The sequence below is a fragment of the Thalia democratica genome, chromosome 9 (assembly GCF_965202585.1).
Source record: "Thalia democratica chromosome 9, ktThaDemo2.hap1.1, whole genome shotgun sequence".
In the NCBI taxonomy this organism is placed as follows: Eukaryota; Metazoa; Chordata; class Thaliacea; order Salpida; family Salpidae; genus Thalia; species Thalia democratica.
The window spans coordinates 25,756,899-25,777,933 of NC_139173.1; the positions used below are offsets into that span (position 1 = coordinate 25,756,899).

Genomic DNA, 21,035 nt, shown 5'->3' on the forward strand with positions numbered 1-21,035 from the left:
TAGCTGTTGTAGCAATAACATATAAACTTGAAGCAAAGTAACTGTTATCTTATTCAATTATAGACCATATAAAACAAAGTATTTGCTTGATTCAAAGTTTTACATTGTAGTTTGCCTATTATGGAACTTGTACTGTCACATAATAGGCTGTAAAAAAATGAAGGCTAAAAAAGTTTTTGTCTTGCTTTGTCCAATTTTTCTTCTTCTTTACATTTATAAAAACTACACAGCTTAAAGCAACAAGTTACAGTAATTTTGCTTTCTTATGTATAGCGTACTTAAGGGTAACAAACAAGTGGTAACAAGTTTTTTACTTCTTTTCTTTGTACCATGTTTCAGCTAATCAATTGGTTTATTTCATATGCTTGACAAGATTAGAAAGCTTAAATCAAGTAAGTAGATGTAAGCTTTGTAAAATAAAAGATTTATTTATACAAGTTCATCATTTTATTAAGGTATTTTGTTTTGTAAATTGCGTACTTGTTAATAGCGTTCTCTTTCTTTTGAACAAACGATGTTGTTTACATTTATGTGTTACACCAGTTTTGAATTGTTAAGCATGTTTCAGTTGTAGTTTAATTGTAATTGAACAGTATTTTTTAAGGACACTAAACATTGTTTGTTATTAACAGTTTAAAACGTTTTCAGTTAATAAGTCAAAGTTTTATTTCTGTTTAAGCGTACTATTTTCATTGAAAAATAAAAATAGTTTTTACAGTGACGTAGGCACAGTTTTTTTTAATAAACTAAAAAACAAATGAAATATTGAATTAAAAAATGTCCACAAAGTAAGCATGAATAAGAATAAGTTTTATTTGGAAAAGAAAGTTAAAAGGAAAAAGGCCACGAAAAAGACACTCAAGTTAGTTAAAGCTTTTCACTAAGCATTCGACAATAGTAAGCAATAAAGTAAGGATTAGAGCAGTTATCTAGCTAGAGTTCCTTTCTTAACAGTTGCATAAAAAAAGTACAGTAGAGAAATTGTAGCGAGCTAGGTATTTAATAAATAATGGGTTTATAGTTTGGAGGGAAATTGTTTTTTGATTCTTTTTCACCACAAAGTTGATTAAGTGTGTGTATTTGTGTTGTTGAGTTTAGTAGTCATTAGTAGCTTGTGTATTTAATTGGTGATCCACCTAATCTTTAGATTCAAAAAGTACATAGCTTAAAACAAACAAGTATCGTCGTTTTGAGTTGTCTCATACATAGTTTAAAAAAGAGTTACAAAAAATGGTAACAAGCTGTTCCATTTTTACCTTGGAATCATGTCGTTATTTGTCATAGCCACAGAAAAAATGAGTTCAACAAAACAAGTATGAGCTTTGTAAGCAGAAAGATTATTTCAATTGTATGTTTGTTTTAAACAATCACTGTTGTTTACATTACTGTTCAACTTTTAAACAGTTTTTTATTGTTTCATTTGCATTCTGATAAGTAAAACTAATACTTATTTGACAATCAGACCTTAAATAAATATCATTGAGCATTTTTAGTATCAAAGCAAAGTAAATGTTTCTTCTCATTTAATATAATGTCTTATTTAAGCATAATTTTTTATTTAGTGACAGATTGATTTTTTTATTAAACTAACAACAAATATCTATTGAGTGTTTGAAAAACAAGTTTACAAAGTAAAATGAACTAGAATAAGTTTTGTTTAAACAATAAGTTAAACAAGAAAATTCCCATTAAAAAACATTTTTACCTAACATTTAAATACTAGTGAAGCAGAAAAACTTATTCTACATTATCAAAAGTAGTTTAAAATGTCAAGTAGAACTACAAAAACTAAAGTAAGTGTAACTAACTAGTAGAAACAAAAACAGAGAAATTCAGCTTTAGAAAGTTTATTTAGAAGTTATTGAAACACACTAACTGTTACTTTTTACCAACACGCACAATGTAGATATAAATTTGTACATTTTTTTGTCGCTTAGTTTAAGCTTGTTTGACACTGTTTACTCGACATTAGTAGCTGCTTAAATCAACTGGTGGTCCTGATTACTTTAGATATGTAGAAACATAACTTTCAACAAACTACTAGAGTTGTTAAAGGTCAGTAAGTTGTCTCATATCTAGTTAAAACAAGTACCTTTTACTTTGAAAACTAGAATAATAAATTACTTAAAAAAGTACAAGCAGTTACTTTTTTGTGTTTTACCAAGTTTCAACCAATGAGCTGGTTTGTTTTGTGTGTTTATGTTTTGAATTGAAAATGTTTCTTGAATATGCTAAACAGAAGTTAGCTTTGAAAGAAGGAATATGTTATTTTACTTGAAAAACACATCTGTAATTTTTTGTCTTGAACAACCATTTTTGTATTCATTTATGTATTCGTAACTTTTTAAAACGTGTTACATGGCTTCAATTGCAGTTAAGTTGATAAGAAGAACTCGTTTAAAAAGTTAAAGCTCGGTTGTGTTACTAATAATCAACAACAACTTAAAATAAAGTTACAACTAAGTTTTTGCATGTTATAAGTGATATACATTTTTGTTTAAAAAGATGATACTTTTTTGTAAGCACTTATTTATTGAATGTTTCAACAGAACTTCAGCAAATGAATAAAAACAAGTGTTTTGTACAAAAAGTATTCAGATGAAAAATCTTACGGACAACAAAATCAAGTTAGTTAAACATCTTTTACAAACCATTTGATTACAAGCACTACTACTGTTTTTAGACTAATGCAATGCTTTTTCTACAATATAACGAGTTACAAGTTTATAAAGTATTTGAAACAAAAAAAAAGTGTGTTCATTCAAGTATATGAGTTTTTAATTTACACAAATAAGAATTTATTTGTACTAAGCTTATATTCTTGTACTTTAAGTAAACATGAACAGCTGGTTCTATTCAAATGGTGGTCCTGAAAAGGACCGGTTGTTTAGCGTTTATTTTGAGCTGGTGTATTTGGTAACAGCTTTAGTTCCTTCTGAAACTGCGTGCTTTGACAACTCGCCGGGGAGCAAGAGCCTGACAGCAGTTTGAATTTCGCGGCTGCTAACAGTTGACCTCTTGTTGTAATGAGCCAAACGTGAAGCCTCTGCTGCAATGCGCTCGAAGATGTCGTTGACAAATGAGTTCATGATTCCCATTGCCTTGCTGGAAATTCCGGTGTCGGGGTGCACTTGCTTCAAAACTTTGTACACATAGATGCCAAAGCTTTCTTTGTTCCTCCTCCTTCGCTTCTTCTTGCCGTCGACCGGAGCGGTCTTGGCTACTGACTTCTTCGCGCCTTTGGTTGCTGTCATGATGATGTGTGGACTTCTGTCTCGGCGCCAGTTTATATGCTGAAAAATTATGCAAATTAGCATAGTTCCGTACGCGAACGATAGCTGGTTTCTCTCACTTCACAATTCTCTCGTTTGTTGTAAATATTTTGGTGGTCCTGAAAAGGACCTGGTTTTTTTTTAACTTAGGCTGACTTTTTTGAAGCGGTCTTCTTAGGCAATAGTACTGCCTGGATGTTTGGAAGAACACCACCTTGAGCAATTGTGACGCCTCCGAGAAGTTTGTTCAACTCTTCGTCGTTGCGAATAGCTAGTTGCAAATGGCGAGGAATGATCCTGCTTTTCTTGTTGTCACGAGCAGCGTTACCGGCAAGCTCGAGCACTTCTGCGCTCAAGTACTCGAGAACGGCAGCCAGATAAACTGGAGCACCAGCTCCGACTCTTTGGCTGTAGTTGCCGGTGCGCAACAGGCGGTGCACGCGACCGACTGGAAACTGCAGTCCTGCACGGGAAGACCTGCTCTTCGGCTTAGATTTGAGTTTTGATCCTTTACCACGTCCTGACATTTTGTTGTTCGAATGATTGTGATGATAGCTTGCACAGCTCACTATAAAACTCATACCTAACCGCGTCGAACGAAAAACTAATTTGCATATGTCATAGCTAATGCTTAATCTTGTCAAAAGTGTTGTAAAACTTTTATATTGAATTAGGTGGTCCTAAAAAGGACCGGGTTTGCTAAAAGCGATTAGCCACCGAAGCCGTACAAGGTTCTTCCTTGACGCTTGAGTGCGTACACGACGTCGAGTGCTGTGACGGTCTTGCGCTTGGCGTGCTCTGTGTATGTTACTGCATCGCGAATAACATTTTCCAAGAAAACTTTCATGACGCCTCTCGTTTCTTCGTAAATCAGTCCCGAGATTCGCTTAACTCCGCCTCGGCGAGCCAAACGGCGGATTGCCGGCTTCGTGATGCCTTGGATGTTATCGCGAAGCACTTTGCGATGGCGCTTAGCACCTCCCTTTCCCAAGCCTTTACCTCCTTTGCCGCGTCCAGACATGTTGTTGAATATACTTATTTCGTCAGTGCGTCGAGATTATATACAAGCTGTTACGGACGCGTACGGTTACTACTAACTAATTTGCATACTCAAAAAAGTCTCTTAACTTACATTTTTTCGTTCGGTTAAGTTTTTCTCACTGTCAAAGTTTTAAGGTGGCCCTGAAAAGGACCGGTTTTAGCTAACGCTCAAGCTCTTTCGCCACGCATTCTCCTGGCGAGCTGGATGTCTTTGGGCATGATTGTCACACGCTTGGCGTGGATCGCGCAAAGGTTAGTATCTTCGAACAAACCAACGAGGTACGCTTCGCTTGCTTCTTGCAAAGCCATAACGGCACTGCTTTGGAACCTCAAGTCAGTTTTGAAGTCTTGAGCTATTTCACGTACCAGACGCTGAAAAGGCAACTTGCGCAAAAGAAGCTCAGTTGACTTCTGGTAGCGTCTGATTTCTCTCAGAGCAACTGTGCCGGGCCTGTAGCGATGAGGCTTCTTCACACCTCCGGTAGCGGGTGCGCTCTTGCGAGCGGCCTTGGTGGCGAGCTGTTTCCTTGGAGCCTTGCCTCCGGTTGACTTACGAGCGGTTTGCTTGGTACGAGCCATTTTGATGATAAAACTGTTTGTTGCAAGACAGTTTATATACTGTTCGCATAGACACGGACGCGAGCGATTCCGCTGTGTAGTCTAATTTGCATATTTTCAACTTAGCATTGTTTTATGCATTTCGAGTTGCGTTATATTTTGTTTGAGTGGTCCTGAAAAGGACCTTGGGTAAAAGAACAACTTATTTTTTGCAGCTCTTCTTCTTGGATGCTTTTTTGGCTGCCGGCTTCTTCTTGGTTACTTTCTTCTTCTTGCTTGCAGCTTTTTTAGATGCTGCCTTCTTAGGAGCGCACTTTTTAGCAGGTCGCTTTTTGGCTGCTGGTTTTTTTGCAGCCTTCTTGGGAGCACACTTCTTTTTTGGTTTTTTAGCTGCGGCCTTCTTTGCTGCTGGCTTTTTAGCTACTTTCTTTGTCCTCTTCTTGGGCCCAGCAGCTGGCATTGGAGCAAGCTTGAACGAGCCAGAAGCGCCTTTTCCAGTTGTCTGGAGAAAAGCACCTTTGGTCACGCCGCTGGTAAGTGCTCTCTTCAAGTGAGAATTGGAAGCTGTGAGGTCAAGCTTGTAGGTGTCCGCAATAAACTTTTGTATCTTCTGGCGGGATGTACCTTTTCGTTCCTTCATTGCTCCAAGGGCAGAGCTAATCATTTCCCTGTAAGTAGGGTGCTCTGCCTTCTTGGCGCTTGGTCTCTTGGAGGACCTGGCTGCGGCTGGCGCTGGTACTGCTGCTACTGCTGTGGTAGACATGATGAATGAATAATAAAGCGACCAAAACGATACTTGCAAGAGTTACTGACTGTGACGAATTGACTGTCGAGCAGTTATGCTTTGCAAGGTACCTTTTACTTCTTAGCATTTTTGCATTAGCATGTTTGTTTAACACATATATGCTTATAAAAACTTAGTTGTCTTATTACGAATGTTGAAAAAGTTCCAGTAAGAAAGAAACCATATCTAACTTGTTCTAAAAGTAATTTTTTTTAAAGCATTAGTTTGAAAAGTCCAGAAATAACAGCCTGTATCTTACAGCACACCTCTAAATACATTAAGAAAAACATAAATGAAACAAAACATGTTAACACACTCCCGACTGAGTTTTCCTTTGCCGCTCACCTAAAGTAATAAAGTTTTAACAAAGCACAAGGTTTTTTTTTACCTCAAACTTAAACAAAGTTTCATTATATCGATTTCATGGAGTTTTGTTAATCGTAAGTTCTATCAAGTATGTTCAAGTTAATTACAGTTTAAACTAATGTGTAAAAAGTAATTTCAAAAGAATAAAAGAGTTCATTTTGTTTAGCTTTACTAGTTATGATTACTCATAATCAATATACTCATAAGCAATGTACTCAAAACTTTTATTAAACAGACAACTAGATAACTTTGTTCTTGCACATACTAGTAACTTACCTTACAACAATGTTTTCCAAACAACCTTTCAAAAACGTACTGTACAGTAACTATGATGATACTTGTTTGAAAGTTGTAAACTACGTTTAAACACAAATTTTATTTTCCAGTGTATATGAAAAACTAGTTTAACAGGTAAGTAGTTTAACATTCAATTGGTGTTTCAAACAACTGATTCAAGCTGTTATACAGTTTAAAAAATAACTGATGCGATTTTGCTCGTTAAACTTAAACCTTGATCAAACTAAGAACTTTAACTTTGCAGATTTCAACCGAATAAAGTGTGCTGATAAAAGTGAACAAATGGATTTGGTTGTAAATTTTTCAAACAAAATAAAGTTAATTAAATTCAAAGAAGTAAATAAGTCGAAAAAGCTTATGAACACTAGCACTAAATTTGAACTTAAACAAAAGCTGATATCTTTTGGATGAAAAATTTTACGTAAAAAAAGAGGTTGGTTTATTTTTTAAGCAGCATTATATACAAAATAAAATCGAGTAAGAAAATCGAAATGAAAAAGTTTTGAAGTAAAATTGACAAACTTAGTGTTTGAATAAAGCTTTGTTTACAATCAGCACTCATAACCTTTCAATCTATCTTTGAAACTTTTTAACTGGAAAATAATGCAACTAGGTTTTTTTTTCAAACTTTGTTTTGTCACTTCTCATAAAGTTTTAAAGTCAGTCGAAACAACATAGATACTGACACATATTTTGAAACAACAACAGTACTGTTTTTTAAAGTTTACGATTGAAGTGTTTACCAAGTTAAACATGTGTTTTAACTGCTTTACTGCTAATAGTAATTTCCTAGTTTACTCAACCTAGATTAATCATAATGTTCTGTACCATTGATTTCATTGACTAAATGTTTTGCTTTTCGAAATTCGTAACTAGTTATCTCTAACTTACTGTTAATGTAGTTAAAAACACAGCTTAGGATAAGTTACATTTTATTCTCGGATGTCGTTAAGAACATAGCTGTTGTAGCAATAACATATAAACTTGAAGCAAAGTAACTGTTATCTTATTCAATTATAGACCATATAAAACAAAGTATTTGCTTGATTCAAAGTTTTACATTGTAGTTTGCCTATTATGGAACTTGTACTGTCACATAATAGGCTGTAAAAAAATGAAGGCTAAAAAAGTTTTTGTCTTGCTTTGTCCAATTTTTCTTCTTCTTTACATTTATAAAAACTACACAGCTTAAAGCAACAAGTTACAGTAATTTTGCTTTCTTATGTATAGCGTACTTAAGGGTAACAAACAAGTGGTAACAAGTTTTTTACTTCTTTTCTTTGTACCATGTTTCAGCTAATCAATTGGTTTATTTCATATGCTTGACAAGATTAGAAAGCTTAAATCAAGTAAGTAGATGTAAGCTTTGTAAAATAAAAGATTTATTTATACAAGTTCATCATTTTATTAAGGTATTTTGTTTTGTAAATTGCGTACTTGTTAATAGCGTTCTCTTTCTTTTGAACAAACGATGTTGTTTACATTTATGTGTTACACCAGTTTTGAATTGCTAAGCATGTTTCAGTTGTAGTTTAATTGTAATTGAACAGTATTTTTTAAGGACACTAAACATTGTTTGTTATTAACAGTTTAAAACGTTTTCAGTTAATAAGTCAAAGTTTTATTTCTGTTTAAGCGTACTATTTTCATTGAAAAATAAAAATAGTTTTTACAGTGACGTAGGCACAGTTTTTTTTAATAAACTAAAAAACAAATGAAATATTGAATTAAAAAATGTCCACAAAGTAAGCATGAATAAGAATAAGTTTTATTTGGAAAAGAAAGTTAAAAGGAAAAAGGCCACGAAAAAGACACTCAAGTTAGTTAAAGCTTTTCACTAAGCATTCGACAATAGTAAGCAATAAAGTAAGGATTAGAGCAGTTATCTAGCTAGAGTTCCTTTCTTAACAGTTGCATAAAAAAAGTACAGTAGAGAAATTGTAGCGAGCTAGGTATTTAATAAATAATGGGTTTATAGTTTGGAGGGAAATTGTTTTTTGATTCTTTTTCACCACAAAGTTGATTAAGTGTGTGTATTTGTGTTGTTGAGTTTAGTAGTCATTAGTAGCTTGTGTATTTAATTGGTGATCCACCTAATCTTTAGATTCAAAAAGTACATAGCTTAAAACAAACAAGTATCGTCGTTTTGAGTTGTCTCATACATAGTTTAAAAAAGAGTTACAAAAAATGGTAACAAGCTGTTCCATTTTTACCTTGGAATCATGTCGTTATTTGTCATAGCCACAGAAAAAATGAGTTCAACAAAACAAGTATGAGCTTTGTAAGCAGAAAGATTATTTCAATTGTATGTTTGTTTTAAACAATCACTGTTGTTTACATTACTGTTCAACTTTTAAACAGTTTTTTATTGTTTCATTTGCATTCTGATAAGTAAAACTAATACTTATTTGACAATCAGACCTTAAATAAATATCATTGAGCATTTTTAGTATCAAAGCAAAGTAAATGTTTCTTCTCATTTAATATAATGTCTTATTTAAGCATAATTTTTTATTTAGTGACAGATTGATTTTTTTATTAAACTAACAACAAATATCTATTGAGTGTTTGAAAAACAAGTTTACAAAGTAAAATGAACTAGAATAAGTTTTGTTTAAACAATAAGTTAAACAAGAAAATTCCCATTAAAAAACATTTTTACCTAACATTTAAATACTAGTGAAGCAGAAAAACTTATTCTACATTATCAAAAGTAGTTTAAAATGTCAAGTAGAACTACAAAAACTAAAGTAAGTGTAACTAACTAGTAGAAACAAAAACAGAGAAATTCAGCTTTAGAAAGTTTATTTAGAAGTTATTGAAACACACTAACTGTTACTTTTTACCAACACGCACAATGTAGATATAAATTTGTACATTTTTTTGTCGCTTAGTTTAAGCTTGTTTGACACTGTTTACTCGACATTAGTAGCTGCTTAAATCAACTGGTGGTCCTGATTACTTTAGATATGTAGAAACATAACTTTCAACAAACTACTAGAGTTGTTAAAGGTCAGTAAGTTGTCTCATATCTAGTTAAAACAAGTACCTTTTACTTTGAAAACTAGAATAATAAATTACTTAAAAAAGTACAAGCAGTTACTTTTTTGTGTTTTACCAAGTTTCAACCAATGAGCTGGTTTGTTTTGTGTGTTTATGTTTTGAATTGAAAATGTTTCTTGAATATGCTAAACAGAAGTTAGCTTTGAAAGAAGGAATATGTTATTTTACTTGAAAAACACATCTGTAATTTTTTGTCTTGAACAACCATTTTTGTATTCATTTATGTATTCGTAACTTTTTAAAACGTGTTACATGGCTTCAATTGCAGTTAAGTTGATAAGAAGAACTCGTTTAAAAAGTTAAAGCTCGGTTGTGTTACTAATAATCAACAACAACTTAAAATAAAGTTACAACTAAGTTTTTGCATGTTATAAGTGATATACATTTTTGTTTAAAAAGATGATACTTTTTTGTAAGCACTTATTTATTGAATGTTTCAACAGAACTTCAGCAAATGAATAAAAACAAGTGTTTTGTACAAAAAGTATTCAGATGAAAAATCTTACGGACAACAAAATCAAGTTAGTTAAACATCTTTTACAAACCATTTGATTACAAGCACTACTACTGTTTTTAGACTAATGCAATGCTTTTTCTACAATATAACGAGTTACAAGTTTATAAAGTATTTGAAACAAAAAAAAAGTGTGTTCATTCAAGTATATGAGTTTTTAATTTACACAAATAAGAATTTATTTGTACTAAGCTTATATTCTTGTACTTTAAGTAAACATGAACAGCTGGTTCTATTCAAATGGTGGTCCTGAAAAGGACCGGTTGTTTAGCGTTTATTTTGAGCTGGTGTATTTGGTAACAGCTTTAGTTCCTTCTGAAACTGCGTGCTTTGACAACTCGCCGGGGAGCAAGAGCCTGACAGCAGTTTGAATTTCGCGGCTGCTAACAGTTGACCTCTTGTTGTAATGAGCCAAACGTGAAGCCTCTGCTGCAATGCGCTCGAAGATGTCGTTGACAAATGAGTTCATGATTCCCATTGCCTTGCTGGAAATTCCGGTGTCGGGGTGCACTTGCTTCAAAACTTTGTACACATAGATGCCAAAGCTTTCTTTGTTCCTCCTCCTTCGCTTCTTCTTGCCGTCGACCGGAGCGGTCTTGGCTACTGACTTCTTCGCGCCTTTGGTTGCTGTCATGATGATGTGTGGACTTCTGTCTCGGCGCCAGTTTATATGCTGAAAAATTATGCAAATTAGCATAGTTCCGTACGCGAACGATAGCTGGTTTCTCTCACTTCACAATTCTCTCGTTTGTTGTAAATATTTTGGTGGTCCTGAAAAGGACCTGGTTTTTTTTTAACTTAGGCTGACTTTTTTGAAGCGGTCTTCTTAGGCAATAGTACTGCCTGGATGTTTGGAAGAACACCACCTTGAGCAATTGTGACGCCTCCGAGAAGTTTGTTCAACTCTTCGTCGTTGCGAATAGCTAGTTGCAAATGGCGAGGAATGATCCTGCTTTTCTTGTTGTCACGAGCAGCGTTACCGGCAAGCTCGAGCACTTCTGCGCTCAAGTACTCGAGAACGGCAGCCAGATAAACTGGAGCACCAGCTCCGACTCTTTGGCTGTAGTTGCCGGTGCGCAACAGGCGGTGCACGCGACCGACTGGAAACTGCAGTCCTGCACGGGAAGACCTGCTCTTCGGCTTAGATTTGAGTTTTGATCCTTTACCACGTCCTGACATTTTGTTGTTCGAATGATTGTGATGATAGCTTGCACAGCTCACTATAAAACTCATACCTAACCGCGTCGAACGAAAAACTAATTTGCATATGTCATAGCTAATGCTTAATCTTGTCAAAAGTGTTGTAAAACTTTTATATTGAATTAGGTGGTCCTAAAAAGGACCGGGTTTGCTAAAAGCGATTAGCCACCGAAGCCGTACAAGGTTCTTCCTTGACGCTTGAGTGCGTACACGACGTCGAGTGCTGTGACGGTCTTGCGCTTGGCGTGCTCTGTGTATGTTACTGCATCGCGAATAACATTTTCCAAGAAAACTTTCATGACGCCTCTCGTTTCTTCGTAAATCAGTCCCGAGATTCGCTTAACTCCGCCTCGGCGAGCCAAACGGCGGATTGCCGGCTTCGTGATGCCTTGGATGTTATCGCGAAGCACTTTGCGATGGCGCTTAGCACCTCCCTTTCCCAAGCCTTTACCTCCTTTGCCGCGTCCAGACATGTTGTTGAATATACTTATTTCGTCAGTGCGTCGAGATTATATACAAGCTGTTACGGACGCGTACGGTTACTACTAACTAATTTGCATACTCAAAAAAGTCTCTTAACTTACATTTTTTCGTTCGGTTAAGTTTTTCTCACTGTCAAAGTTTTAAGGTGGCCCTGAAAAGGACCGGTTTTAGCTAACGCTCAAGCTCTTTCGCCACGCATTCTCCTGGCGAGCTGGATGTCTTTGGGCATGATTGTCACACGCTTGGCGTGGATCGCGCAAAGGTTAGTATCTTCGAACAAACCAACGAGGTACGCTTCGCTTGCTTCTTGCAAAGCCATAACGGCACTGCTTTGGAACCTCAAGTCAGTTTTGAAGTCTTGAGCTATTTCACGTACCAGACGCTGAAAAGGCAACTTGCGCAAAAGAAGCTCAGTTGACTTCTGGTAGCGTCTGATTTCTCTCAGAGCAACTGTGCCGGGCCTGTAGCGATGAGGCTTCTTCACACCTCCGGTAGCGGGTGCGCTCTTGCGAGCGGCCTTGGTGGCGAGCTGTTTCCTTGGAGCCTTGCCTCCGGTTGACTTACGAGCGGTTTGCTTGGTACGAGCCATTTTGATGATAAAACTGTTTGTTGCAAGACAGTTTATATACTGTTCGCATAGACACGGACGCGAGCGATTCCGCTGTGTAGTCTAATTTGCATATTTTCAACTTAGCATTGTTTTATGCATTTCGAGTTGCGTTATATTTTGTTTGAGTGGTCCTGAAAAGGACCTTGGGTAAAAGAACAACTTATTTTTTGCAGCTCTTCTTCTTGGATGCTTTTTTGGCTGCCGGCTTCTTCTTGGTTACTTTCTTCTTCTTGCTTGCAGCTTTTTTAGATGCTGCCTTCTTAGGAGCGCACTTTTTAGCAGGTCGCTTTTTGGCTGCTGGTTTTTTTGCAGCCTTCTTGGGAGCACACTTCTTTTTTGGTTTTTTAGCTGCGGCCTTCTTTGCTGCTGGCTTTTTAGCTACTTTCTTTGTCCTCTTCTTGGGCCCAGCAGCTGGCATTGGAGCAAGCTTGAACGAGCCAGAAGCGCCTTTTCCAGTTGTCTGGAGAAAAGCACCTTTGGTCACGCCGCTGGTAAGTGCTCTCTTCAAGTGAGAATTGGAAGCTGTGAGGTCAAGCTTGTAGGTGTCCGCAATAAACTTTTGTATCTTCTGGCGGGATGTACCTTTTCGTTCCTTCATTGCTCCAAGGGCAGAGCTAATCATTTCCCTGTAAGTAGGGTGCTCTGCCTTCTTGGCGCTTGGTCTCTTGGAGGACCTGGCTGCGGCTGGCGCTGGTACTGCTGCTACTGCTGTGGTAGACATGATGAATGAATAATAAAGCGACCAAAACGATACTTGCAAGAGTTACTGACTGTGACGAATTGACTGTCGAGCAGTTATGCTTTGCAAGGTACCTTTTACTTCTTAGCATTTTTGCATTAGCATGTTTGTTTAACACATATATGCTTATAAAAACTTAGTTGTCTTATTACGAATGTTGAAAAAGTTCCAGTAAGAAAGAAACCATATCTAACTTGTTCTAAAAGTAATTTTTTTTAAAGCATTAGTTTGAAAAGTCCAGAAATAACAGCCTGTATCTTACAGCACACCTCTAAATACATTAAGAAAAACATAAATGAAACAAAACATGTTAACACACTCCCGACTGAGTTTTCCTTTGCCGCTCACCTAAAGTAATAAAGTTTTAACAAAGCACAAGGTTTTTTTTTACCTCAAACTTAAACAAAGTTTCATTATATCGATTTCATGGAGTTTTGTTAATCGTAAGTTCTATCAAGTATGTTCAAGTTAATTACAGTTTAAACTAATGTGTAAAAAGTAATTTCAAAAGAATAAAAGAGTTCATTTTGTTTAGCTTTACTAGTTATGATTACTCATAATCAATATACTCATAAGCAATGTACTCAAAACTTTTATTAAACAGACAACTAGATAACTTTGTTCTTGCACATACTAGTAACTTACCTTACAACAATGTTTTCCAAACAACCTTTCAAAAACGTACTGTACAGTAACTATGATGATACTTGTTTGAAAGTTGTAAACTACGTTTAAACACAAATTTTATTTTCCAGTGTATATGAAAAACTAGTTTAACAGGTAAGTAGTTTAACATTCAATTGGTGTTTCAAACAACTGATTCAAGCTGTTATACAGTTTAAAAAATAACTGATGCGATTTTGCTCGTTAAACTTAAACCTTGATCAAACTAAGAACTTTAACTTTGCAGATTTCAACCGAATAAAGTGTGCTGATAAAAGTGAACAAATGGATTTGGTTGTAAATTTTTCAAACAAAATAAAGTTAATTAAATTCAAAGAAGTAAATAAGTCGAAAAAGCTTATGAACACTAGCACTAAATTTGAACTTAAACAAAAGCTGATATCTTTTGGATGAAAAATTTTACGTAAAAAAAGAGGTTGGTTTATTTTTTAAGCAGCATTATATACAAAATAAAATCGAGTAAGAAAATCGAAATGAAAAAGTTTTGAAGTAAAATTGACAAACTTAGTGTTTGAATAAAGCTTTGTTTACAATCAGCACTCATAACCTTTCAATCTATCTTTGAAACTTTTTAACTGGAAAATAATGCAACTAGGTTTTTTTTTCAAACTTTGTTTTGTCACTTCTCATAAAGTTTTAAAGTCAGTCGAAACAACATAGATACTGACACATATTTTGAAACAACAACAGTACTGTTTTTTAAAGTTTACGATTGAAGTGTTTACCAAGTTAAACATGTGTTTTAACTGCTTTACTGCTAATAGTAATTTCCTAGTTTACTCAACCTAGATTAATCATAATGTTCTGTACCATTGATTTCATTGACTAAATGTTTTGCTTTTCGAAATTCGTAACTAGTTATCTCTAACTTACTGTTAATGTAGTTAAAAACACAGCTTAGGATAAGTTACATTTTATTCTCGGATGTCGTTAAGAACATAGCTGTTGTAGCAATAACATATAAACTTGAAGCAAAGTAACTGTTATCTTATTCAATTATAGACCATATAAAACAAAGTATTTGCTTGATTCAAAGTTTTACATTGTAGTTTGCCTATTATGGAACTTGTACTGTCACATAATAGGCTGTAAAAAAATGAAGGCTAAAAAAGTTTTTGTCTTGCTTTGTCCAATTTTTCTTCTTCTTTACATTTATAAAAACTACACAGCTTAAAGCAACAAGTTACAGTAATTTTGCTTTCTTATGTATAGCGTACTTAAGGGTAACAAACAAGTGGTAACAAGTTTTTTACTTCTTTTCTTTGTACCATGTTTCAGCTAATCAATTGGTTTATTTCATATGCTTGACAAGATTAGAAAGCTTAAATCAAGTAAGTAGATGTAAGCTTTGTAAAATAAAAGATTTATTTATACAAGTTCATCATTTTATTAAGGTATTTTGTTTTGTAAATTGCGTACTTGTTAATAGCGTTCTCTTTCTTTTGAACAAACGATGTTGTTTACATTTATGTGTTACACCAGTTTTGAATTGTTAAGCATGTTTCAGTTGTAGTTTAATTGTAATTGAACAGTATTTTTTAAGGACACTAAACATTGTTTGTTATTAACAGTTTAAAACGTTTTCAGTTAATAAGTCAAAGTTTTATTTCTGTTTAAGCGTACTATTTTCATTGAAAAATAAAAATAGTTTTTACAGTGACGTAGGCACAGTTTTTTTTAATAAACTAAAAAACAAATGAAATATTGAATTAAAAAATGTCCACAAAGTAAGCATGAATAAGAATAAGTTTTATTTGGAAAAGAAAGTTAAAAGGAAAAAGGCCACGAAAAAGACACTCAAGTTAGTTAAAGCTTTTCACTAAGCATTCGACAATAGTAAGCAATAAAGTAAGGATTAGAGCAGTTATCTAGCTAGAGTTCCTTTCTTAACAGTTGCATAAAAAAAGTACAGTAGAGAAATTGTAGCGAGCTAGGTATTTAATAAATAATGGGTTTATAGTTTGGAGGGAAATTGTTTTTTGATTCTTTTTCACCACAAAGTTGATTAAGTGTGTGTATTTGTGTTGTTGAGTTTAGTAGTCATTAGTAGCTTGTGTATTTAATTGGTGATCCACCTAATCTTTAGATTCAAAAAGTACATAGCTTAAAACAAACAAGTATCGTCGTTTTGAGTTGTCTCATACATAGTTTAAAAAAGAGTTACAAAAAATGGTAACAAGCTGTTCCATTTTTACCTTGGAATCATGTCGTTATTTGTCATAGCCACAGAAAAAATGAGTTCAACAAAACAAGTATGAGCTTTGTAAGCAGAAAGATTATTTCAATTGTATGTTTGTTTTAAACAATCACTGTTGTTTACATTACTGTTCAACTTTTAAACAGTTTTTTATTGTTTCATTTGCATTCTGATAAGTAAAACTAATACTTATTTGACAATCAGACCTTAAATAAATATCATTGAGCATTTTTAGTATCAAAGCAAAGTAAATGTTTCTTCTCATTTAATATAATGTCTTATTTAAGCATAATTTTTTATTTAGTGACAGATTGATTTTTTTATTAAACTAACAACAAATATCTATTGAGTGTTTGAAAAACAAGTTTACAAAGTAAAATGAACTAGAATAAGTTTTGTTTAAACAATAAGTTAAACAAGAAAATTCCCATTAAAAAACATTTTTACCTAACATTTAAATACTAGTGAAGCAGAAAAACTTATTCTACATTATCAAAAGTAGTTTAAAATGTCAAGTAGAACTACAAAAACTAAAGTAAGTGTAACTAACTAGTAGAAACAAAAACAGAGAAATTCAGCTTTAGAAAGTTTATTTAGAAGTTATTGAAACACACTAACTGTTACTTTTTACCAACACGCACAATGTAGATATAAATTTGTACATTTTTTTGTCGCTTAGTTTAAGCTTGTTTGACACTGTTTACTCGACATTAGTAGCTGCTTAAATCAACTGGTGGTCCTGATTACTTTAGATATGTAGAAACATAACTTTCAACAAACTACTAGAGTTGTTAAAGGTCAGTAAGTTGTCTCATATCTAGTTAAAACAAGTACCTTTTACTTTGAAAACTAGAATAATAAATTACTTAAAAAAGTACAAGCAGTTACTTTTTTGTGTTTTACCAAGTTTCAACCAATGAGCTGGTTTGTTTTGTGTGTTTATGTTTTGAATTGAAAATGTTTCTTGAATATGCTAAACAGAAGTTAGCTTTGAAAGAAGGAATATGTTATTTTACTTGAAAAACACATCTGTAATTTTTTGTCTTGAACAACCATTTTTGTATTCATTTATGTATTCGTAACTTTTTAAAACGTGTTACATGGCTTCAATTGCAGTTAAGTTGATAAGAAGAACTCGTTTAAAAAGTTAAAGCTCGGTTGTGTTACTAATAATCAACAACAACTTAAAATAAAGTTACAACTAAGTTTTTGCATGTTATAAGTGATATACATTTTTGTTTAAAAAGATGATACTTTTTTGTAAGCACTTATTTATTGAATGTTTCAACAGAACTTCAGCAAATGAATAAAAACAAGTGTTTTGTACAAAAAGTATTCAGATGAAAAATCTTACGGACAACAAAATCAAGTTAGTTAAACATCTTTTACAAACCATTTGATTACAAGCACTACTACTGTTTTTAGACTAATGCAATGCTTTTTCTACAATATAACGAGTTACAAGTTTATAAAGTATTTGAAACAAAAAAAAAGTGTGTTCATTCAAGTATATGAGTTTTTAATTTACACAAATAAGAATTTATTTGTACTAAGCTTATATTCTTGTACTTTAAGTAAACATGAACAGCTGGTTCTATTCAAATGGTGGTCCTGAAAAGGACCGGTTGTTTAGCGTTTATTTTGAGCTGGTGTATTTGGTAACAGCTTTAGTTCCTTCTGAAACTGCGTGCTTTGACAACTCGCCGGGGAGCAAGAGCCTGACAGCAGTTTGAATTTCGCGGCTGCTAACAGTTGACCTCTTGTTGTAATGAGCCAAACGTGAAGCCTCTGCTGCAATGCGCTCGAAGATGTCGTTGACAAATGAGTTCATGATTCCCATTGCCTTGCTGGAAATTCCGGTGTCGGGGTGCACTTGCTTCAAAACTTTGTACACATAGATGCCAAAGCTTTCTTTGTTCCTCCTCCTTCGCTTCTTCTTGCCGTCGACCGGAGCGGTCTTGGCTACTGACTTCTTCGCGCCTTTGGTTGCTGTCATGATGATGTGTGGACTTCTGTCTCGGCGCCAGTTTATATGCTGAAAAATTATGCAAATTAGCATAGTTCCGTACGCGAACGATAGCTGGTTTCTCTCACTTCACAATTCTCTCGTTTGTTGTAAATATTTTGGTGGTCCTGAAAAGGACCTGGTTTTTTTTTAACTTAGGCTGACTTTTTTGAAGCGGTCTTCTTAGGCAATAGTACTGCCTGGATGTTTGGAAGAACACCACCTTGAGCAATTGTGACGCCTCCGAGAAGTTTGTTCAACTCTTCGTCGTTGCGAATAGCTAGTTGCAAATGGCGAGGAATGATCCTGCTTTTCTTGTTGTCACGAGCAGCGTTACCGGCAAGCTCGAGCACTTCTGCGCTCAAGTACTCGAGAACGGCAGCCAGATAAACTGGAGCACCAGCTCCGACTCTTTGGCTGTAGTTGCCGGTGCGCAACAGGCGGTGCACGCGACCGACTGGAAACTGCAGTCCTGCACGGGAAGACCTGCTCTTCGGCTTAGATTTGAGTTTTGATCCTTTACCACGTCCTGACATTTTGTTGTTCGAATGATTGTGATGATAGCTTGCACAGCTCACTATAAAACTCATACCTAACCGCGTCGAACGAAAAACTAATTTGCATATGTCATAGCTAATGCTTAATCTTGTCAAAAGTGTTGTAAAACTTTTATATTGAATTAGGTGGTCCTAAAAAGGACCGGGTTTGCTAAAAGCGATTAGCCACCGAAGCCGTACAAGGTTCTTCCTTGACGCTTGAGTGCGTACACGACGTCGAGTGCTGTGACGGTCTTGCGCTTGGCGTGCTCTGTGTATGTTACTGCATCGCGAATAACATTTTCCAAGAAAACTTTCATGACGCCTCTCGTTTCTTCGTAAATCAGTCCCGAGATTCGCTTAACTCCGCCTCGGCGAGCCAAACGGCGGATTGCCGGCTTCGTGATGCCTTGGATGTTATCGCGAAGCACTTTGCGATGGCGCTTAGCACCTCCCTTTCCCAAGCCTTTACCTCCTTTGCCGCGTCCAGACATGTTGTTGAATATACTTATTTCGTCAGTGCGTCGAGATTATATACAAGCTGTTACGGACGCGTACGGTTACTACTAACTAATTTGCATACTCAAAAAAGTCTCTTAACTTACATTTTTTCGTTCGGTTAAGTTTTTCTCACTGTCAAAGTTTTAAGGTGGCCCTGAAAAGGACCGGTTTTAGCTAACGCTCAAGCTCTTTCGCCACGCATTCTCCTGGCGAGCTGGATGTCTTTGGGCATGATTGTCACACGCTTGGCGTGGATCGCGCAAAGGTTAGTATCTTCGAACAAACCAACGAGGTACGCTTCGCTTGCTTCTTGCAAAGCCATAACGGCACTGCTTTGGAACCTCAAGTCAGTTTTGAAGTCTTGAGCTATTTCACGTACCAGACGCTGAAAAGGCAACTTGCGCAAAAGAAGCTCAGTTGACTTCTGGTAGCGTCTGATTTCTCTCAGAGCAACTGTGCCGGGCCTGTAGCGATGAGGCTTCTTCACACCTCCGGTAGCGGGTGCGCTCTTGCGAGCGGCCTTGGTGGCGAGCTGTTTCCTTGGAGCCTTGCCTCCGGTTGACTTACGAGCGGTTTGCTTGGTACGAGCCATTTTGATGATAAAACTGTTTGTTGCAAGACAGTTTATATACTGTTCGCATAGACACGGACGCGAGCGATTCCGCTGTGTAGTCTAATTTGCATATTTTCAACTTAGCATTGTTTTATGCATTTCGAGTTGCGTTATATTTTGTTTGAGTGGTCCTGAAAAGGACCTTGGGTAAAAGAACAACTTATTTTTTGCAGCTCTTCTTCTTGGATGCTTTTTTGGCTGCCGGCTTCTTCTTGGTTACTTTCTTCTTCTTGCTTGCAGCTTTTTTAGATGCTGCCTTCTTAGGAGCGCACTTTTTAGCAGGTCGCTTTTTGGCTGCTGGTTTTTTTGCAGCCTTCTTGGGAGCACACTTCTTTTTTGGTTTTTTAGCTGCGGCCTTCTTTGCTGCTGGCTTTTTAGCTACTTTCTTTGTCCTCTTCTTGGGCCCAGCAGCTGGCATTGGAGCAAGCTTGAACGAGCCAGAAGCGCCTTTTCCAGTTGTCTGGAGAAAAGCACCTTTGGTCACGCCGCTGGTAAGTGCTCTCTTCAAGTGAGAATTGGAAGCTGTGAGGTCAAGCTTGTAGGTGTCCGCAATAAACTTTTGTATCTTCTGGCGGGATGTACCTTTTCGTTCCTTCATTGCTCCAAGGGCAGAGCTAATCATTTCCCTGTAAGTAGGGTGCTCTGCCTTCTTGGCGCTTGGTCTCTTGGAGGACCTGGCTGCGGCTGGCGCTGGTACTGCTGCTACTGCTGTGGTAGACATGATGAATGAATAATAAAGCGACCAAAACGATACTTGCAAGAGTTACTGACTGTGACGAATTGACTGTCGAGCAGTTATGCTTTGCAAGGTACCTTTTACTTCTTAGCATTTTTGCATTAGCATGTTTGTTTAACACATATATGCTTATAAAAACTTAGTTGTCTTATTACGAATGTTGAAAAAGTTCCAGTAAGAAAGAAACCATATCTAACTTGTTCTAAAAGTAATTTTTTTTAAAGCATTAGTTTGAAAAGTCCAGAAATAACAGCCTGTATCTTACAGCACACCTCTAAATACATTAAGAAAAACATAAATGAAACAAAACATGTTAACACACTCCCGACTGAGTTTTCCTTTGCCGCTCACCTAAAGTAATAAAGTTTTAACAAAGCACAAGGTTTTTTTTTACCTCAAACTTAAACAAAGTTTCATTATATCGATTTCATGGAGTTTTGTTAATCGTAAGTTCTATCAAGTATGTTCAAGTTAATTACAGTTTAAACTAATGTGTAAAAAGTAATTTCAAAAGAATAAAAGAGTTCATTTTGTTTAGCTTTACTAGTTATGATTACTCATAATCAATATACTCATAAGCAATGTACTCAAAACTTTTATTAAACAGACAACTAGATAACTTTGTTCTTGCACATACTAGTAACTTACCTTACAACAATGTTTTCCAAACAACCTTTCAAAAACGTACTGTACAGTAACTATGATGATACTTGTTTGAAAGTTGTAAACTACGTTTAAACACAAATTTTATTTTCCAGTGTATATGAAAAACTAGTTTAACAGGTAAGTAGTTTAACATTCAATTGGTGTTTCAAACAACTGATTCAAGCTGTTAT

General features: G+C 35.4%; 12 protein-coding genes across 12 annotated transcripts; all 12 read right to left on the bottom strand.

Moving 5' to 3' along the window:
- Positions 1-2,894: 2,894 nt before the first annotated feature.
- Positions 2,895-3,254, bottom strand: LOC145845014 (histone H2B 1/2-like). The gene has a single exon (XM_082952434.1). The coding sequence runs from the start codon at positions 3,252-3,254 to the stop codon at positions 2,895-2,897; it is 360 nt and encodes a 119-aa protein (XP_082808560.1).
- A 164-nt stretch (positions 3,255-3,418) lies between these two features.
- Positions 3,419-3,799, bottom strand: LOC145845015 (histone H2A). The gene has a single exon (XM_082952435.1). The coding sequence runs from the start codon at positions 3,797-3,799 to the stop codon at positions 3,419-3,421; it is 381 nt and encodes a 126-aa protein (XP_082808561.1).
- A 182-nt stretch (positions 3,800-3,981) lies between these two features.
- Positions 3,982-4,293, bottom strand: LOC145844488 (histone H4-like). The gene has a single exon (XM_082951888.1). It carries the CDS (start codon positions 4,291-4,293, stop codon positions 3,982-3,984), a length of 312 nt encoding a protein of 103 aa, XP_082808014.1.
- Positions 4,294-4,481: 188 nt separating this feature from the next.
- Positions 4,482-5,634, bottom strand: LOC145845016 (uncharacterized). The gene is made up of 2 exons (XM_082952436.1): positions 5,170-5,634; positions 4,482-4,820 (listed from the first exon to the last, which is right to left on the bottom strand). Exons 1-2 carry the CDS (start codon positions 5,632-5,634, stop codon positions 4,482-4,484), a joined length of 804 nt encoding a protein of 267 aa, XP_082808562.1.
- A 4,535-nt stretch (positions 5,635-10,169) lies between these two features.
- On the bottom strand, positions 10,170-10,529 carry LOC145845017 (histone H2B 1/2-like). The gene has a single exon (XM_082952437.1). The coding sequence runs from the start codon at positions 10,527-10,529 to the stop codon at positions 10,170-10,172; it is 360 nt and encodes a 119-aa protein (XP_082808563.1).
- A 164-nt stretch (positions 10,530-10,693) lies between these two features.
- LOC145845018 (histone H2A) lies at positions 10,694-11,074 on the bottom strand. Its single transcript, XM_082952438.1, has one exon. The coding sequence runs from the start codon at positions 11,072-11,074 to the stop codon at positions 10,694-10,696; it is 381 nt and encodes a 126-aa protein (XP_082808564.1).
- A 182-nt stretch (positions 11,075-11,256) lies between these two features.
- LOC145844487 (histone H4-like) lies at positions 11,257-11,568 on the bottom strand. The gene has a single exon (XM_082951887.1). The coding sequence runs from the start codon at positions 11,566-11,568 to the stop codon at positions 11,257-11,259; it is 312 nt and encodes a 103-aa protein (XP_082808013.1).
- A 188-nt stretch (positions 11,569-11,756) lies between these two features.
- On the bottom strand, positions 11,757-12,909 carry LOC145845019 (uncharacterized). Its single transcript, XM_082952439.1, has 2 exons — positions 12,445-12,909; positions 11,757-12,095 (listed from the first exon to the last, which is right to left on the bottom strand). The coding sequence occupies exons 1-2, from the start codon at positions 12,907-12,909 to the stop codon at positions 11,757-11,759; spliced, it is 804 nt and encodes a 267-aa protein (XP_082808565.1).
- Positions 12,910-17,444: 4,535 nt separating this feature from the next.
- On the bottom strand, positions 17,445-17,804 carry LOC145845020 (histone H2B 1/2-like). The gene has a single exon (XM_082952441.1). It carries the CDS (start codon positions 17,802-17,804, stop codon positions 17,445-17,447), a length of 360 nt encoding a protein of 119 aa, XP_082808567.1.
- A 164-nt stretch (positions 17,805-17,968) lies between these two features.
- Positions 17,969-18,349, bottom strand: LOC145845021 (histone H2A). Its single transcript, XM_082952442.1, has one exon. It carries the CDS (start codon positions 18,347-18,349, stop codon positions 17,969-17,971), a length of 381 nt encoding a protein of 126 aa, XP_082808568.1.
- Positions 18,350-18,531: 182 nt separating this feature from the next.
- On the bottom strand, positions 18,532-18,843 carry LOC145844598 (histone H4-like). Its single transcript, XM_082951995.1, has one exon. The coding sequence runs from the start codon at positions 18,841-18,843 to the stop codon at positions 18,532-18,534; it is 312 nt and encodes a 103-aa protein (XP_082808121.1).
- A 188-nt stretch (positions 18,844-19,031) lies between these two features.
- LOC145845022 (uncharacterized) lies at positions 19,032-20,184 on the bottom strand. Its single transcript, XM_082952443.1, has 2 exons — positions 19,720-20,184; positions 19,032-19,370 (listed from the first exon to the last, which is right to left on the bottom strand). The coding sequence occupies exons 1-2, from the start codon at positions 20,182-20,184 to the stop codon at positions 19,032-19,034; spliced, it is 804 nt and encodes a 267-aa protein (XP_082808569.1).
- Between the last annotated feature and the right edge of the window lie 851 nt (positions 20,185-21,035).

Excerpts from the sequence above, each read along its gene's own strand:
- LOC145845014 (XM_082952434.1), bottom strand. The coding sequence starts at position 3,254 with ATGACAGCAACCAAAGGCGCGAAGAAGTCAGTAGCCAAGACCGCTCCG.
- LOC145845015 (XM_082952435.1), bottom strand. The coding sequence starts at position 3,799 with ATGTCAGGACGTGGTAAAGGATCAAAACTCAAATCTAAGCCGAAGAGC.
- LOC145844488 (XM_082951888.1), bottom strand. The coding sequence starts at position 4,293 with ATGTCTGGACGCGGCAAAGGAGGTAAAGGCTTGGGAAAGGGAGGTGCT.
- LOC145845016 (XM_082952436.1), bottom strand. The coding sequence starts at position 5,634 with ATGTCTACCACAGCAGTAGCAGCAGTACCAGCGCCAGCCGCAGCCAGG. Across the intron at positions 4,821-5,169 it reads AAAAGTGCGCTCCTAAGAAG|GCCGCTCGCAAGAGCGCACC; the intron begins GCAGCATCTAAA and ends CTCGCCACCAAG.
- LOC145845017 (XM_082952437.1), bottom strand. The coding sequence starts at position 10,529 with ATGACAGCAACCAAAGGCGCGAAGAAGTCAGTAGCCAAGACCGCTCCG.
- LOC145845018 (XM_082952438.1), bottom strand. The coding sequence starts at position 11,074 with ATGTCAGGACGTGGTAAAGGATCAAAACTCAAATCTAAGCCGAAGAGC.
- LOC145844487 (XM_082951887.1), bottom strand. The coding sequence starts at position 11,568 with ATGTCTGGACGCGGCAAAGGAGGTAAAGGCTTGGGAAAGGGAGGTGCT.
- LOC145845019 (XM_082952439.1), bottom strand. The coding sequence starts at position 12,909 with ATGTCTACCACAGCAGTAGCAGCAGTACCAGCGCCAGCCGCAGCCAGG. Across the intron at positions 12,096-12,444 it reads AAAAGTGCGCTCCTAAGAAG|GCCGCTCGCAAGAGCGCACC; the intron begins GCAGCATCTAAA and ends CTCGCCACCAAG.
- LOC145845020 (XM_082952441.1), bottom strand. The coding sequence starts at position 17,804 with ATGACAGCAACCAAAGGCGCGAAGAAGTCAGTAGCCAAGACCGCTCCG.
- LOC145845021 (XM_082952442.1), bottom strand. The coding sequence starts at position 18,349 with ATGTCAGGACGTGGTAAAGGATCAAAACTCAAATCTAAGCCGAAGAGC.
- LOC145844598 (XM_082951995.1), bottom strand. The coding sequence starts at position 18,843 with ATGTCTGGACGCGGCAAAGGAGGTAAAGGCTTGGGAAAGGGAGGTGCT.
- LOC145845022 (XM_082952443.1), bottom strand. The coding sequence starts at position 20,184 with ATGTCTACCACAGCAGTAGCAGCAGTACCAGCGCCAGCCGCAGCCAGG. Across the intron at positions 19,371-19,719 it reads AAAAGTGCGCTCCTAAGAAG|GCCGCTCGCAAGAGCGCACC; the intron begins GCAGCATCTAAA and ends CTCGCCACCAAG.